Raw genomic sequence first — 16046 nt, 5'->3', positions numbered from 1 at the left:
AGAGGTTTAAGTAAGTATCATCTGGTCTAATTCATTTTCTGGTTTGGAAGAATAGCAGTCTAACGTAGTTGCTAAGGTCGTTTTTCTGGATTCTAAGTTCTAATTCCTGTTCTGTTTGCTAGATAACTAAGTAAGTAGGTAGGTAATCTCTGGATATTCATGGTTGGTAGCTAAGTATAAGTATTCTCTGGACTTTCTAAGTAATAATAAAACTAAATGTTCCTGTTTAGAAGATTTTTTTCTGGATTCTAGGTTTGTTCGAATTCCTTTTCTGGGTTGCAATAATAGGAGTCTCTGTATAATAATCAAAAAATTAATGAAAGAAGTGTAATCTAAATAGTGAGCAGTCTACCGTTTCTAAAATATAAACTAAAGAGTGACTAATAAACTAGAGTTTCTGGATTCCATGTTTGTTCTAATTACATTTATTCTAACTATGTTAAAATGATTCTTTGTGGTTCTGAATAAAAAGACGTTTTGATTAATAGATCAATAAAAAGCTCATATTCAAATCAAATTGTTGCTGTTTTCTTTCTTCAGGAACAAAATGCATAAAATGTGACATATTAAAGGTAATCTACATTAGATTTAAGCACCTGTCACCTGGTGTCACCAGTCACCTGTTTAAATAAATCCCCATTTACTCAATAATTGAACCTGCATGTATACAGCTGTCCACCAGGGGGAGCCACATTCCTGCTCTTATAGGGTTGAAGAAATAAAAGGAGAAAAGAAATAAAATAAAATAAAAGGCGATTTGCAAAAAATAAATAATGACCAGAAATATCATTTAAACTCATCTACGTGTGTTTTATAGCAGGTCACATTTCACTTCAGATAAAAATACAAATTAGATGGATTTTTTAAATGGTATTTTATTGATTATTTTTATGGATTTTTAATTTACCCTTGATGATCACTTAATTGTTATTTTTTAATTCTGATTTCCATTACCTTTGACTGTTTTCTTACAAAAGACATTTGGCCAAACTGTGTTTTTTGGAACAGATTCCACTTTTCATGATTTATCTGTGAAAATATTCAGTTCCGTTTTAGACGAAGTCCAGCAGAGTTCAGTAGAGTTTGAGTCACTTTCGTCCTCTTGTCTCCCATCCAGACTCGCTGCTGCATCTTCACAAAGGTTTTTTTTTGTAACCTTTCCATTTTCAATAAAATAATATTTAATGGCAATTTTGCATCCAGCATTTTGTGCCCAGATTGAGGGCAGGAACAGGTTTAAATCCTACAGAACATCTGGCTGCAGGATGTTTTCCGGGTCAGTAAGTGGTTCTGCGGGCCGCAGCTGCCTGACCGACTCTCAGGTGAAGACGCCCCTTAGGAGGACGGCAGGTGTGAAGCCTCTGGAGTCAAATGAGAGATTTGGGATGTAAAATGTCTTTGATCCGGTTAGATATTAGGGAAAGCATCGTTATAAATGTCTGTCGTCTGAAATGCAAATAGTTTGTCCTAGATTTTGCATTTTCAGCTTAAAAGTAGGAATCTGGATTTCTGCAGTCAGACTGGAAACCAGCGACTGCAGAGATGGAGAAAGTTCTGTGGCTGTTCGCTGCTGCATCAGGCAAGTGCAAATAGCAACATTTAAGTTTTATTTCTGTGATTTATGGTTTTACAGGAGAAATGTTGATGTGAAAATGTTTCTCCCCTGCAGCTCTGAGTGCCGTGGCCTCTGGACGTCACTACCATTTCATTTACGAGCCAAAGAACTGGACCGACGCTCAGAGCTACTGCAGAGAAAACTACACCGACCTGGTTACCGTGGCCAACCAAGACGTGGTGACGATCCTGAACAACAAGGCCGACCTGGAGCAGATGGGTCCCATGCCTGCTGTAAAGTTACTTTTTCTTTGCAAAGCTGAAATCAGGCACTTTTTTACAGTATCTTGTTCTTGTGGGGGGTTTTCACCAAATTTCAATATTTATTACCTTATAATAAATTTGTTATATTTGGCTTTACACACATCCTGTATGATATTTTCATTCTTAACAGATTGACTTTAATCAATCAGTTTTATTTCTAAAGTCCCTTCAGCAGCTCAGTGCTGCACAGATCAATACAAACAAAAACAAGCAGCTGCATGGAAAACACACAGACTGAGCAGAAATGATTCAGTTCAGCAAATACAGTTAAAAGTCGGGTCTTGACCTCTTAAAGACAAACATTTTCTGCGACCCGTTTGTTCCACAAACTGGGCCATAATACTGGAAAGAAGCCTCACCATGACTTCTGACTCTGGGAACAGTTATCAGTCTGGTGCCAGAGGACCTGAGGGTCCGCAGGGGTCATAAGGTCATAGCAGCTCTGCCAGGTAAAATGGTGCAACACCAGTGAGACATTTAAAAACCAGTGAAAGAGTCTTAAAATCAATCCTGAGACATACTGGGAGCCAGTGCAGTGATTTTAGAGCAGGTGTGATGTGAGCCGGCCTTAGAGATTAGTAACAGCTGAAGGCTGTCAGGGTTTTTTAAGGAGACCAGAAAGCAGCATTACAGCATCTATACGGCTGGAAACAAAAGCATCAGCGTCTCAGTGTGAGTGAGGGAGAGAACAGGCCGAACTCTGGCCGTGTTTTTAAAAGATAAAATCCTGTTTTAACTATTTGCTTAATATGAGGAGTCAAAGTGAGCTCAGAGTCGAGAAGAACGCCCAGGTTTGGTTTGAAGGTTTAAAAGAATCAGTTTGTAATTTTTGAATAATAACTTCCTTCTGGTCTTCTGGGTCCAAAGACTGAAACTTGTTTTTGTCCTGGTGGAGCTGGAGAAAGTTCTGTATCATCCAGGTCTTTATGTCTGAACTGCAGTTAAGCAGAACTGTGGAAGCTGATTCCTGATGACTCCACCAAGCAGCAACACCTAGAATAGAGCCTTGTGGGACGCCATAGTTAACGCCATGGATCTGTGAGGAACATGTAACCATACTGACCAGAAAAGTTGTATCTGTGAGATAGAACCACTGAAGAACAGAACCAGAGAGCCCAACCAGATGCTGTCATCTATTTAACAGGACTTGGTGATCTACTGGATCACAGGCGGTAATCCAGGTTACTCCTAAAATCATTTTTAAAAGGGCTGTCTCTGTACTGGTTCACCCTAAAACCACATTGATACTTTTCTAAAATACCAGTTAGTTAAAAAAGTTTAATTGAATGAAAACAAGCTTAGTGTGATGTTTGTCCATCTTATAACTGCTTCAGAGGTTTTCCAGAAGGTTTAGGAGCAAATATTAGGTTGTTCTTCTAGAGGACCATTTGTGAGGTCAGACACTGATGTTGGACAAGAAGGTCTGGCTGTCAGTCTGCGCTTTAATTCACCATACAGTTGAAGTCAACACTCTGTGTTCTTCCACACCAAACCAGACTCCTCCATTGGGGACGGGTCCAGGATAATTTGACCCGTGTTCAGTGGAGTTGCATCACTCCATCCAGTTGTCTGCACTGCAGTTGGTGATGTTAGACTTGAATGCAGCTACTGAGCCGTGTGGACCGATCCCATGAAGGACTACACTTAACCTGCAACCTGTTCTCTCACAAATGTTTGTAGAAACAGTTTGATCGTGTCAACATTGTATCGATTTCCATCCATCCATCCATTTTCTTTACACCCTTGTCCCATAGTGGGGTCGGGAGGGTTGCTGCTGCCTCTCCAGCTAACGTTCTGGCCCACTTAATGTGCGAGGCAGGCCATGTCAGCAGCTCCAGGTCAAAATGCAAAGTAACACTGAAGAACTGCCAGAAAGTCCCAGAAAGTCACATTAAATCCTCTGATCCCTGGATTTAGATTTGTCTCATTGTGCCAGTTTTTAGATTTATTTACATCAGGTTTGCAATGGTAATGACGCCATGGACTCTGCCACACAGTAGCAGGAGCTCCTGATAACTAAATGTATTCACTCTGCGTCCCAGGAGCAGAATAAGGACCGACTGAAGCTAAAACCGCTAGACAGAAGCTAAAACCAGACTCTGGATGCAAGTATTACAAAAGTGGGAAGCAGAGGAATAAATGAAGCATCTTTTTCAAAATTTCTGTCATAATTGTACTCATTTCTGTGAGTCTTCTTGGTGTCTGTCTCCACCAGATTTGAAGGTGTAGAAACGTTTCTGTTTACAAACTCAGTGGGATCTACGGAAGACCATTAGGTCCACAAAACAAAACAAAAATACAGACTTTTTATGATGAACTTTTTACTTTTACTTGAGTAAAATTCACTGAATTAAAACAAAGACGTTTTAACCAAAAATTCCCCAGACGCACACACCTGCAGGTTTGTTAGATTTTTATTGAAAGAACTGATTTGGAAGAATTTTTTTCTTTTGCATAATTTCGTTATTTTGTTACTTATTTGAATTATTGTCACTTTGGTCCTTAAAATACCAAAAATTCCACTTAACTTTATATTGTGGTCCTTCTGATGATGTAATTTTTAAATCTTAAATGACTGATCAGTTACTCAGTACTCTAGAAGATTTTTACCAGATAAGTCTTTACTATTGAGTAAATCCTTAGATGGCTAGTTTTTACTTTTACTTTAGTAAAAACATGTAGCAGTAGAGCTGCTCTTCATATCGGTTTTTGGGAATCTGCCCTCCTCTGCTCTCAGGTGTCTAGTTTACCAGAGTCTGATGTGTTCAGTAACTCTGTTGAATTGACGGACTGAGTTCGCAGTAGAGTTTGCTGACACTGCAACATGTCAGCGAAAGGATCGTGATGCTGAATGTAACTGAACTGGTCTGGTCTCCAACAGGCCTGGATCGGTTTGTACCATGATGAGATCATATGGAAATGGCTGTCTGGAGGTTTTACCCAAAGCGATGAGCTGAACTTCCAGAACTGGTATCCAGGAGAGCCGAACATCCTCTGGTACTTACCGGCATGTGGGATTATGGACAGCTCTGGGAGGTGGTACGATGCGTCGTGCGAAGAGAACAATTACCCGGTCTGCTCCAATGTGTCAGGTAAGAATTTGGTTTAATTTTGTCTTCCTGCTTCTTGATTACAGGTTAGCCACTTTTTATAAATACGTTTTAACATGTGGTGGCCAACAGGCATGAAGCTCAGCAGAAAGTAATTATGGCAGAATGTATTGATAAAACCCATTAATAAACTCTTTTAATACTATAGTTTCTCTGCTCAATGACTGCTTCTCAAAATGGAATAATTATCATATTTTTGCACTGATAAACATCTGATTTCATGAAATGTACAGAAAACATTGGAGAAAGAAAATATGTTATACTTTATGTCTTTTTCAAACACGCAGTCTTTTCCAGTGGTTATACAACAGAACCATATTTATGTTTTCTGTAGAAAATATTACCTGCTCCAGACTCCCCCTAGTGGTCTGGAGCAGGTTTGCAGCATTTCAGATGTGTTGTTGTTTCAGCATTTTTTTGTTTGCATTTGTTTTGTTTACTGTAGGTTTTTGCTGCTGTTTTCTGTGATTGTGTAGTAGGATTAAAGAGTCTTTTATTAGGACTGAAATTTAGCCAGTAAAATTGGGCCCCTGGTTTTAAAAAATGTTCTTAGCAAAGACCCAACAAGTCACATCAGTGGTTGGCAGACTTCCACTAATCTGCTGTATTAATATAAAGATCATGTTTTTTGTCTTATCATGCACATTTCCTGTTTCGTGTTTAATAATGTGTCTATATCACATGTGTCAAACTCAAGGCCCGTGGGCCAAATCTGGCCCACCATAGCTTTCTATGTGGCCCTCTGGATTCTAGACCAAACACTGAGTGTGCTTAAATATTATGTTTTCAGTAAAATCAATGCAGTTTTAATCTGTTTACTGCCAAATTATATCACTCAGTCCCTCCAGTTTCTTGAGAATGATCATGGAAATTCACACAAAAATCAACAAATCCCTGAAATATTTTGAGCTAATAAATAATTGGGAGTTTATTGCAAATGTTTCTCAAAAATGGTCAAAATCTTTCTTACTTGCCCTAACCAGCTGCCCCAGTCTCCACTAATGTCAGGTTATGGTCCATGATCTGTACAGCGACTCATAAAAAGTCGCATTTACCGTCATAAATAAGCACAAATATCGCAAATATTTCCAAGTTAGTACCACAAACACTTTAATTTTTATTGCAAAAAAACAAAAAAAGCATTAATTTACCTGGCTGCTTTGCAAACTTCCAGTTGAATAAATTTTGACATGCTGAAGTTTTGTTTGTTGACAGAAAAAAAGTCTTCAGGTTGTCAGGCCTTTATATTCATGCTCTTATTTTGAATTTAGATGTTAGAAAATCCTTTCATGGGTTCAGTAAGCAGCTGTTAGTAAACATGTAAGTCAGATAGAAACCAAAGTAATTCTAGTTTGTGTTGTTTTCAGATGAGGGGACGAGCTATGTCTTCGTCGACACTAAGATGAGCTGGGAGGAGGCTCAGAGCTACTGCAGGGAAGACTACACAGACCTGGCCTTTCCCAGAAGCCAGCTTGAGAACTCACTCATAAAAGCTGAGATCCCAGCGGGGGGCGTGTATGGCTGGATCGGCCTTTACCTAGACACCTGGAAGTGGTCAGACGGCCCCATGTATGGGTTTGTAAACTGGGCAGTGGGCAAACCTGAGAGTAGGATGGAGCATTGCGGCGCTGCGACCTTTTACAGCCCTGGCCTCTGGGATGACTGGCCTTGTGATGAAATGAAGCCGTTTATCTGCCACCATGGTAAGCTGCTCATCAGTCTGAATGAAAACATGAAGGTTTGTTTGCTTTGCTAGAAAATAAAAACTGTCCAGAGCCAGAACGCCTCTTTCTGGTTGGAGTTCATATTGTGGCGGCTGATAGAGCTCAGAGCAGAAGAAGAATCACGTGATGCATTCATTCTCCTGATGTGGTGCAGGCGCCAGGATCGATGATGTCACTCACACTGGGAGGAGGTCGAGAATGGAAACTTTAAAGGAGTGTTGTTATGCTAAATTTACATTTACATCATGTTATAATGTTATTTCCTCGCCAAAAACACACCTGGATTGTTACCTTGATTCTTTCATGCATGTTTGAGAAATCTTTGACTCTCCATGGCAACCGTTGCTCACACAAAGTGCCGCCAGTCTCCACACAGCTCCACCTCACAGAGCTCTCCTCCCTCAGCCTCCCCCACTCAGCTCCTTCAGACTAGCAGCAGCAATCTGCAAACACTGCATCTCTGCTGAACTCATACAAACTGTTTTTCAGACCAACGCTCCTAAGAATGGATGTAAACGGCTTAATGGAGTAGCATTGTTGTGATAACGTTCTGAAACGAGCGAGTCAGGAAGAGTAGGAGGTTCTTAAAGAGACAGAGGCCAATTTCAAGACGTCATATATGACTGTGATGAAGTCAAATTTAAGTTGAAGGAAACATAGTTACTTGATTGTGTAAAAACCCAACACTGCAAATGTCACTCACATCCAGAATATTTTTTCTAAAATACTTTTTTCCTCCTTAACTCTAATAAAATGTTGTAAATATTTGTTTTAAAGACTCTCCGCCCTTCACAACACAAGTGGTGAAACTGAAGCTGGTAGGAAGTGCGACTCTGGATCTGAACGACCCTGCGGTCCTGCAAAACATGAAGGAGGAGGTAAAAGATCCCAGAATTTTGAGTTTTAGCATTTAAGCCCAAATATCATTTAAATCCAGACAAACTTAGAAGAGTCTCAGTGAAACGTTGGAATGGGTCTGGCCAGGCTCAGTAACTGCTGTGTTTCAGCTCCAGCTGCAGCTGAAGCAGCAGGGCGAGGCTGCAGACGTCAAGCTGAGCTGGAAGAAACAGCAGGATGGAAAAATCTTCCACCGGGAGGAGGAAGAGGAGGAGCTGCAGTGAGGCGACGACATGCTGATGAGAAAACCTTCTCAGTTTTTCTTATATCTTTTAAAATGACAAATATGTAAAACCCATATTAACAAAACAACAAAATGATGTGTTGATGTGAAACAGCAGATTTTCTTTTAGTCACAGTTCTTCAACATGTTTGAATCGTTATTCAAACCTGATCTGTTTAAAGAGCTTGTAGCTGAGTTTCAGTTTGATTCCTTTTTTTAAAATTCCTGCAACCTTATTGAATTCATGCATTTCTGCCTTCGGTTTCAGTTGTTTTGATTTACTTTTGTTTCCTCTATGATGACTTCTTGGTTTATTATTGTCATTTAGGTCTTGTTGCCATATTCAGATTATTTTCCCTTTTGGCTTGTTGATCATTTTAGTTTAGCTCAGTTTATGTTAAATATCCTCCCACCGTCTGTTTCCCTGCTCTTTCTGCCACAGCTGTTCCACTCCTCCTCTGATTAGCTCACCTGGTTCTGATCTCATTAGCCATTAGCCGTTAGCCATTAGCCTGCCTCCCTATTGAAGCTCTCTGGTTTGTATTGTTCATCGCATGCCCTGTTCCATTCATAACAACATTGTATGTCTTAATTTTTTAATTATTAAAATCTTCTGGCTTCATCTCTCTGGTTCTGTCCAACTAAAAACCAAACAGGAAACTGACACTGCAACAGGAAGCCATGTTTATTCCTGATCCATGATCACCACTGCTGCAGAGGAAATACACCTGTTTCAGCAGTAGTGCAATATTCTGCTGCATGTATCAATAAAGGTTTCCTCACATCAGCATGCTGGATGCTTGAAACAGAGAGTGAAACTGACAGCTGGACCTACATATTGACTGATTTGGTTAATAATTATCAGGTCACTCAGAGTTTTGAAATTTCATCCCACAGTCAGTGGTTCCCAATGGGAAATTAAATGTTGTTGTAGCCCATTAATTCAGATTCTTCAAAGACTTATTGCATCACAGGATTTGATAATCCAAAGATCCCCTCACATTTAGACCCACGTGTTTTATTACACTGGCAGGAAACAAAGTTTTTGAAGGTACAAAATGAAGATGAAATGCAAAAACACCTGACATCAGCCTATGAGTTTAATATAAAAATACACATTATCTTCAAACAAAACAACGTTTGGGCGCCCCAGGACTCAGCGCCCTGGGCTACTGCTGTGTGAGCCCTTTCCAGAGAACTGGAAGGATCTCTGTAGGAAAAGCCTCAGGAGTCAAATGAGTCATTTGTGATTTAAAACCTGCTTTATTTGGTTTGATATTACAGCATCTGTCAGAGTAAACACTTGTCGTCTCAAACGCAAATGATTCAACTTGATCATTTTGCATGACATGTTCAAACCCAGAGTAATAAACGTCTGTAGCCACAAACTGAACCACACGACTCTTACAAGGATGGAAAACGTTCTTCTGTGGCTCCTCGGTGCATCAGGCAAGTGGACTTAATTTTATACTCCCAGTATAAAGTTATACAATCACACATAATGTTTTGTGTGTGTTCAGTGTGTGCGTCCTTTTTAAAAACACCTGAGCTAATTTGAGCCTCATTTGGAAACCGTTAAGAATCGATTTTTAAGGTTTGTTCTACTGATTAAAACATCTCTGTCATGAAAATGTTTTGTTCTTATTTTAATCCTCCTGCTTTCGTTCCGGCAGCTCTGGGCTCCATCTGCTCTCTCCCTGTACGTCAGTACCACTTCATCTATGACCCAAAGAACTGGACCGAGGCGCAGAGTTACTGCAGGCAGCGCTACACGGACCTGGTCACTGTGGACAGTCTGAACATGGTGACCATGCTGAACGGCATGGCAGACGTGAGCAGAATGGGATCAACTGCAGACGTAAACTCCATATTTTCCTCTGTTTGCTTTTAAAATATTCAGCCAGCTGAAATAACCAGGATTGCACTGATTTATTGACACCAATTTTCTTGATTTTGTGAGATTGGTGATCAACTGATGCTTTGATGTGAAGCTGATCTTATCCTCAGATCTTGCAGCAAGCACTTCGACTGATGAACCGCCCCACCAGCTCATGCCTGCATGTTTACTGTTACAAAAATCACTTCACTGTTGCCAACTCAGCAAATGTGTTGCTATATTTAGCAACATTTCTGACAAAAAACAACATCAACCAATATTGTAATCATCAGGTAAGGTCAGGCTTTCTAACGATGAGTAATGAACGATTGGTCAGAAAAATGCAATCGGTTCATCTCTGAAAGTAACATGAAGCGTCTGTTTTCCCCTTTTTCCTGCTTTTGTCCTTCGTTTCACTGGAACCAAGTTTGAAGACGATAAATTAGTTTAAATCTCTGTTGTTTCAAACTGCTGCTCACCAAACTCATTCACATCTTTGTGAGAGGAAACCTTTTGTTTTCCAGAACTAATTCCAACATTTTGTTAATCTAATGCTGCAAAGACTTTTTAAATGACCAGAGTTCACTTTTCTTCTCTCTCCACATTGAAGTTTTTAAAATCCATTTGCATGATGTTTGCGATTTGAATGCCTCCAAACCCCGAGCCTCAGGACGCAGGTTTGTCTTGAACAGAGTAAACACCTCCTGACAAGTCATGCAAATTTCCAGTTTCTCTGCAAGGTGAGAACGGCACCTCAAACGTAGATCTACAGATTCTAGTTCCCTCTGCTCTGCCTGATCACCAGACAGATTCACTGTCTCCTCTCTGACAGGAATTGGTGAATTTGTTCAAATAGTAAAAGTGCAGTAAAGACCAAAGTTATTTATTGGTTTAAGGTTGTTTTTTATTTAACCAACATATCTCCTGATTGTTTTTGACGCTCTCGCCAACAGGAAGACTTGAAAACTCTTTCAAGTCTTTCCCGGACTCATGAAAACTCAGTCATTCATGATTTCATAAAGGTTGGAATCCAAACCTGCTGCACAGATGTGTCAGGTCTGACTCTGCAGTATTTGGTGCTTTAAATATTTAAATTACCCTTTGAAGGCTTTTTGTGAAACTCACCAATAGGATCACATCATCTGCAGAAGAAGCAACCAAGAAGGCCTCCCTGTTTCAGCGTCTTTGAAACTGATCTTAATTAATGAACATATTGTAAATGTCATCTTATTTCTGAGTATTTGCACCTAAACATGAACTCTATAATGAGAAACTGCCATCAAAGATGAAACCTATGGATTCGAATTGGGTCAGTTTTATGAAAGCCCAACTTTATCAGCACAGCATAATTAAAAACTATCAATGAGAAGATTATCTCAGATTATTTTTCAAGTTTGTAGCGTAGAAATATTTCAGCTAAGCTTCCAGTGGTAGAGAACATCAAGACTCTGACTCCAGGTAATGGTTTCATGAGACGCAGGCTGAATTTACGCTGATTCAACCAGGAGTTAATGGTGGAACCACGTGCAGCCATGTTGCCCCACAGCAGGACCAGGAAGTGACGCAGAACAATATTCAAACGCAGGCAGGTGGTTGGATGTGGCAGTAAGTGGTTCTGTCCCGCAGGCCTGGATCGGGCTGTACTTTGATGTGGTCAGCTGGAGGTGGTCGCTGTCAGACCAAGGTTTCTACGCAGCGGACGGGAGCTACAGAGTCTGGTCGGCCGGTGAGCCGAACAGCGCCTGGTACACGGCGGACTGTACCCACATGTATGACAACGGATACTGGAACGACGCTCCCTGCCAGTGGCTTTACGGATTCATCTGCGCCAAAACCAGCGGTAAGGATTTAGAACAAATCCAGATTTACTAACAGGCAAATTTGAATTTCATTTTTAACGTTTGTTTATGAATAAATATATAGAAATAGATATAGTATTGGTAAATATCAGTAAATACAAGCAGCATTAATATTAATCTGCATTTTCATATCGTTGCATCCTCAACAGTTACACAGCTGTAGCTTAGAAAAGTAACCTGTAACAGTAATAAGTCATGATTTCACAAAATCTGAAATATTTTATGTAAAAATAAAAATAAAATTGATTATCCTTGTTAGTTTAAGAGATGAATTCTCATTTTGCACAATCTTTGTATGCGTTTTGTGTCCATACTGACCTACAGGAGGCCAGCAGGGACACACTGCACGGCGCCGCTCAGTCTGTTGTGAAGAAAATGTATTTTCCACTTCATCCATACAGCTACTCTCATGTTTAGTGAACATTGGCAGCAGAGCGGCTCTGTCTGCTCAGACGGCTGAAAGAAAAGCTGCCATGTTTCTGCATCACATAAACATTCCTTCTGGTCTCTGAAAAATGACACAAACCAGGACAATCAGTGAAGACAATGTCCAGGGGAAAGAGGACATTTGGTCACCCTATAAATGATTTTAAACCAATTTTTAAATGTAATGACCAATCAAACTGGTAAAGACTGATTGCATGGAGGTGTGTCATAAATTAAATGTCAACAAATTAAAACCTGGAACTGGAGCCGTTTCCACCCGTGTCTCCATGCAGTCTCTCTGGCCGACCGTCCAGCTGACCATCTGGTTCTCTTCTGGTCTGTTTCCAGGAAAAGCCGCAACATTTTTCTACATCAGCACATTAATGAACTGGACCGACGCTCAGAGCTACTGCAGACTGCACTACACAGACCTGGCCAGCATCAGGAGCCTGCAGGAGAACGAGCAGATCAGGACGATGAGGCCTGCAGGTCTGACGGTCTGGATCGGCCTCTACAAAGACACCTGGAAGTGGTCCAACGGAAACCTGTTCCTGTTTTCCTACTGGGCATCAGGACAGCCTCAGGGCGGTGTGGAAAACTGCACCGTGGCAGACTTCAGCCTGTCCGGGCTCTGGGAGGACTGGCCGTGCGGCATAGAGAAGGCCTCCGTCTGTTACCATGGTGAGACGCCATCAGTGGTCGGTTGGACCAAAGGACAAAAGAGGACGACAAACCAGAAATGACCAAGTATCTGATAAAACCTTTGCTTTGTTTGTCTTAAAGACGCTGAACCTTTCACACGACTCACAGTGAAGCTGAAGCTGGTGGGAAACTCTGGTCTGGACCTGAACGACCCGGCAGTCCTGGAAGACCTGCTGAAGGAGGTGAGTCTCAACATGCAGCTTCTAGCTGTCAACAAACAGTGAAGTGGCAAAAACGTTTTGTTTTACCTGTTTGATAAACTCAGCGTGCAATAATTAAAACCATGTAACAATATTTTAATTGACCAGTAAAAATATTATTATATATTAAAATGTTCCAACCTGAATCGACCGTCTGTGGAAACAGCTTTGTGTGTTTGGTGTGTGATCGGTGTGTGTTCAGTGTGTGTTTGTCTTTGCTGCATAGAGGGGACCAAAGCAAGACAGCACACTCGCAGTGTGGGGACCAAATTTTTTGTGGGGACCAATAACCTGGTCCCCACAAAATTAGCATTGAATTCAATGAAAAGAAGGCCAGGAGGATGCTCTGTCAAATTTTCAGACAAGTCCTTATAATTCACAAAAACCAACAGTTTGTGTAAAATGTATGATTTTTTTACTCTTAAAAACTGGTATTTAACTCAACCTTTTGAAGTATTTCTTGAGGTCATTGCTCTGTCCAGACTTTCGTTTATTCATTCCTCCTGCTTGTGATTTTTTTTTTCATTTCTGATTTATTGTTCTGCTGGACCTTGGTGTCAAGTGTGCTCCTTTATGCCTTCTTTAAGTCTTTAATCTTGACTTTGAGTTCTGACAATCTTGACAAATTTCTTGTCCTCACTAAAGACTCTGGAGGAGCATGTATCTCAGTGCTCTGTTGAGGTTCTATTTAAGCAAAAATGTATTTAGTCTTTGCCATTCTGAGGAACGCACTCTGAGAAGGTGGCAAGATAGACGTTCTCAGAGTGCATTCCTGTCGACGGCCTGAAAACAATTACACAAGGCTTCTTCAGCTGCCTGTGACCCATCTTCTCACAGTTCTTGTCATCACAGGTTGTTCCTGGATAAGAGGTTTACAGTCAAACAGAAGAACACAAAATTGTGATCCAATTTGCAAGAAAAAATGTTTTTCTGTAGAAATGTATGCATTTTTTTAATCCCTTTATGTAACTTCTATAAAAGAATTAATTAAACTTAACAAAGCGGTTCCAATATACTGCTCAATACTAGATTTTAACATATTTTGAATGCCCACTCAGTTTATTTTTTGCTTGAATCCCAAGTGTAGATTTCATTGTGCATTGAGGCATAGTGGCTCTCTAAGCATTTTGAACCTGAAACTGTGCTACAGGTACTCAGAATGTAATAAAATCCATCCATCCATTCATTTTCTTCCGCTTATCCGGGGTTGGGTCGCGGGGGCAGCAGCTTCAGAAGGTAGGCCCAGACTTCCCTCCCCAGCCACTTCTTCCAGCTCCTCCGGGGGAATCCCAAGGCGTTCCCAGGCCAGCCGAGAGACATAATCCCTCCAGCGTGTCCTGGGTCTTCCCCGAGGCCTCCTCCCGGTGGGACGTGCCTGGAACACCTCACCAGGGAGGCATCCAGGAGGCATCCTGGACACTAATAAAAACTAATTAGTGTGTATTTATTTCCCCACACATTACTAAAAACCTGACAAGTCCCCAAAAGCCACCTTCTTATCATGTTGAGAACTCTAGTTAGTCTTATTGCGAATTTAAAGTGATATGTTTGTTCACTGCCCTTCTAGCATACTACTTGATTTTTTGCAGAGCTGTGCTACTTTAAGAAAAGGAGGTTCCCAGAAAGCATCGTCTTGTCTTTAGTCCCCAGTTGTGCCTACAGACAAGGCTGTGTGTGTTTGGTGTGTTCGGCGTGTGTTTGGTGTGTGTTTGGTCTGTGTTCGGTGTGTGTTCCTGACATTGTCTGCTTGTTGGGTTTCAGCTCCAGCTGAAGGTTCAGCACCAGGCAGTAAAGGCTGAGATCAGACTGAGCTGGAAGAAATGGCCTGATGGAAAGATCTTCTACACCGAGAAGCAAAATTAACCCAAATTTTCTCCACATGAGAAATTTGAGTTTTATTTTGATTACAAGAGGCAAAAGTAATAAACAAATGGTATAGTATGAGGGTTTAGAGGTGAAATCAAAGATCTTGTTTTAGGAGCTGTAGTTAAAAGGCCTTTTGAGTTAAAGTCACTGGATAAATGTTGGTTTATCTGCTATGAAATAAAATTTAATGCTAAAGATCTTAAAAGATTAACACTGTATTATTCCTAACCATTTACATCATAATAAGATGTTCCTCCTTTTATTCTCTTTCTTTTTCTCTTCAAAACTAAACATTTGTTGTCAAGCACAGTATTTCGGTCATTTTTACTGTCTGTTTATGAACGGAAACTTAATTCAGTCGAATCTAAACGGGGACACCTCCCCCTGCTGGACTTTAGTTAATCTGCACCACATATTGATGCGATAAACGTAATGACTGTTTGTAATCTAAAAGTAAAAAACATATCTGCCCTCAAAATTTCTGTTTCCAAGGTTTTAAAATTTAAATCTACTATTTTTGTTTACAATGTACTTTTTGGCACTTAATGTTTTATATCATTCAACTAACTATAATATTGTACAAAAATTATTTGAGTTAATATAACAAGCAGTTTTTAAATGATTTTATTCAGTCAGGAAACAAAAAGCCTTTCTGTTGGATTAAACTCCATGTTTTCAGCTCGGTTTCAGACCCGAACCTGGTTATTCCCTAACCTGCAGATATAATAATAATTCATACTGCACCTCTCTGTTGGTGGACAGATCTACAAAAGGAACATCTTCATATCAGAACCGTCCAGTGTGACTGAACTAAAGCAGTTCTGCTCTGGCTCAGAGGGATTGTTGAGTTTTCACAAAATGTTGTCTCTGATGATTTTTAAAATCATTTGAAAACTGCTTTTGGGATTCACCCTTTATTAAAAATTAAAAATAAATGATTTCAAACATTAAAATGTGACAAAAAAATGAAAAACAGAAGAAATGTATAATGGAGCAAATACTTTTCACAGCATGACGCCAAATAAATGTGGAACTGAAGTGGCAATAAAACATAATCACACAATTTTAAGTCTTTAAAAGAAGCTCAGATAAAATAATAAATTTTAACTCTTCAATTTCCCTTTTGGGTCAATAAAGTATTATTTTTAATTGAATTTGAAGAAGGATGTCAGTTTTTATAGTGTAGAGCTTTTGCAAAGGCATTCATGTTTTTATTTGTCATTTCTAAATATTAATGTTAATATTTGTAGTGTGTCAGTGAAGTTGTGACGGGACGGATTGTTTG

At 40.1% G+C, this 16046-nt stretch overlaps 2 protein-coding genes across 2 annotated transcripts; both read left to right on the top strand.

Annotated features, from left to right (window-relative positions):
• Positions 1 to 1648: 1648 nt before the first annotated feature.
• Positions 1649 to 10696, top strand: LOC103468110 (lectin-like). Its single transcript, XM_008414960.2, has 5 exons — positions 1649 to 1848; positions 4760 to 4970; positions 6356 to 6691; positions 7490 to 7590; positions 7720 to 10696. The coding sequence occupies exons 1-5, from the start codon at positions 1831 to 1833 to the stop codon at positions 7831 to 7833; spliced, it is 780 nt and encodes a 259-aa protein (XP_008413182.2). The 5' UTR covers positions 1649 to 1830; the 3' UTR covers positions 7834 to 10696.
• Positions 10697 to 11286: 590 nt separating this feature from the next.
• On the top strand, positions 11287 to 15073 carry LOC103468072 (lithostathine-1-like). Its single transcript, XM_008414917.3, has 4 exons — positions 11287 to 11548; positions 12342 to 12674; positions 12777 to 12877; positions 14657 to 15073. The coding sequence occupies exons 1-4, from the start codon at positions 11476 to 11478 to the stop codon at positions 14756 to 14758; spliced, it is 609 nt and encodes a 202-aa protein (XP_008413139.2). The 5' UTR covers positions 11287 to 11475; the 3' UTR covers positions 14759 to 15073.
• Positions 15074 to 16046: the final 973 nt, after the last annotated feature.

Source organism: Poecilia reticulata, chromosome 7 (genome assembly GCF_904066995.2).
Source record: "Poecilia reticulata chromosome 7, P_reticulata-male-v2, whole genome shotgun sequence".
In the NCBI taxonomy this organism is placed as follows: Eukaryota; Metazoa; Chordata; class Actinopteri; order Cyprinodontiformes; family Poeciliidae; genus Poecilia; species Poecilia reticulata.
The sequence above is the reverse complement of the archived record's forward strand: the minus strand, read 5'-3'. Positions and strand labels throughout refer to the sequence as shown.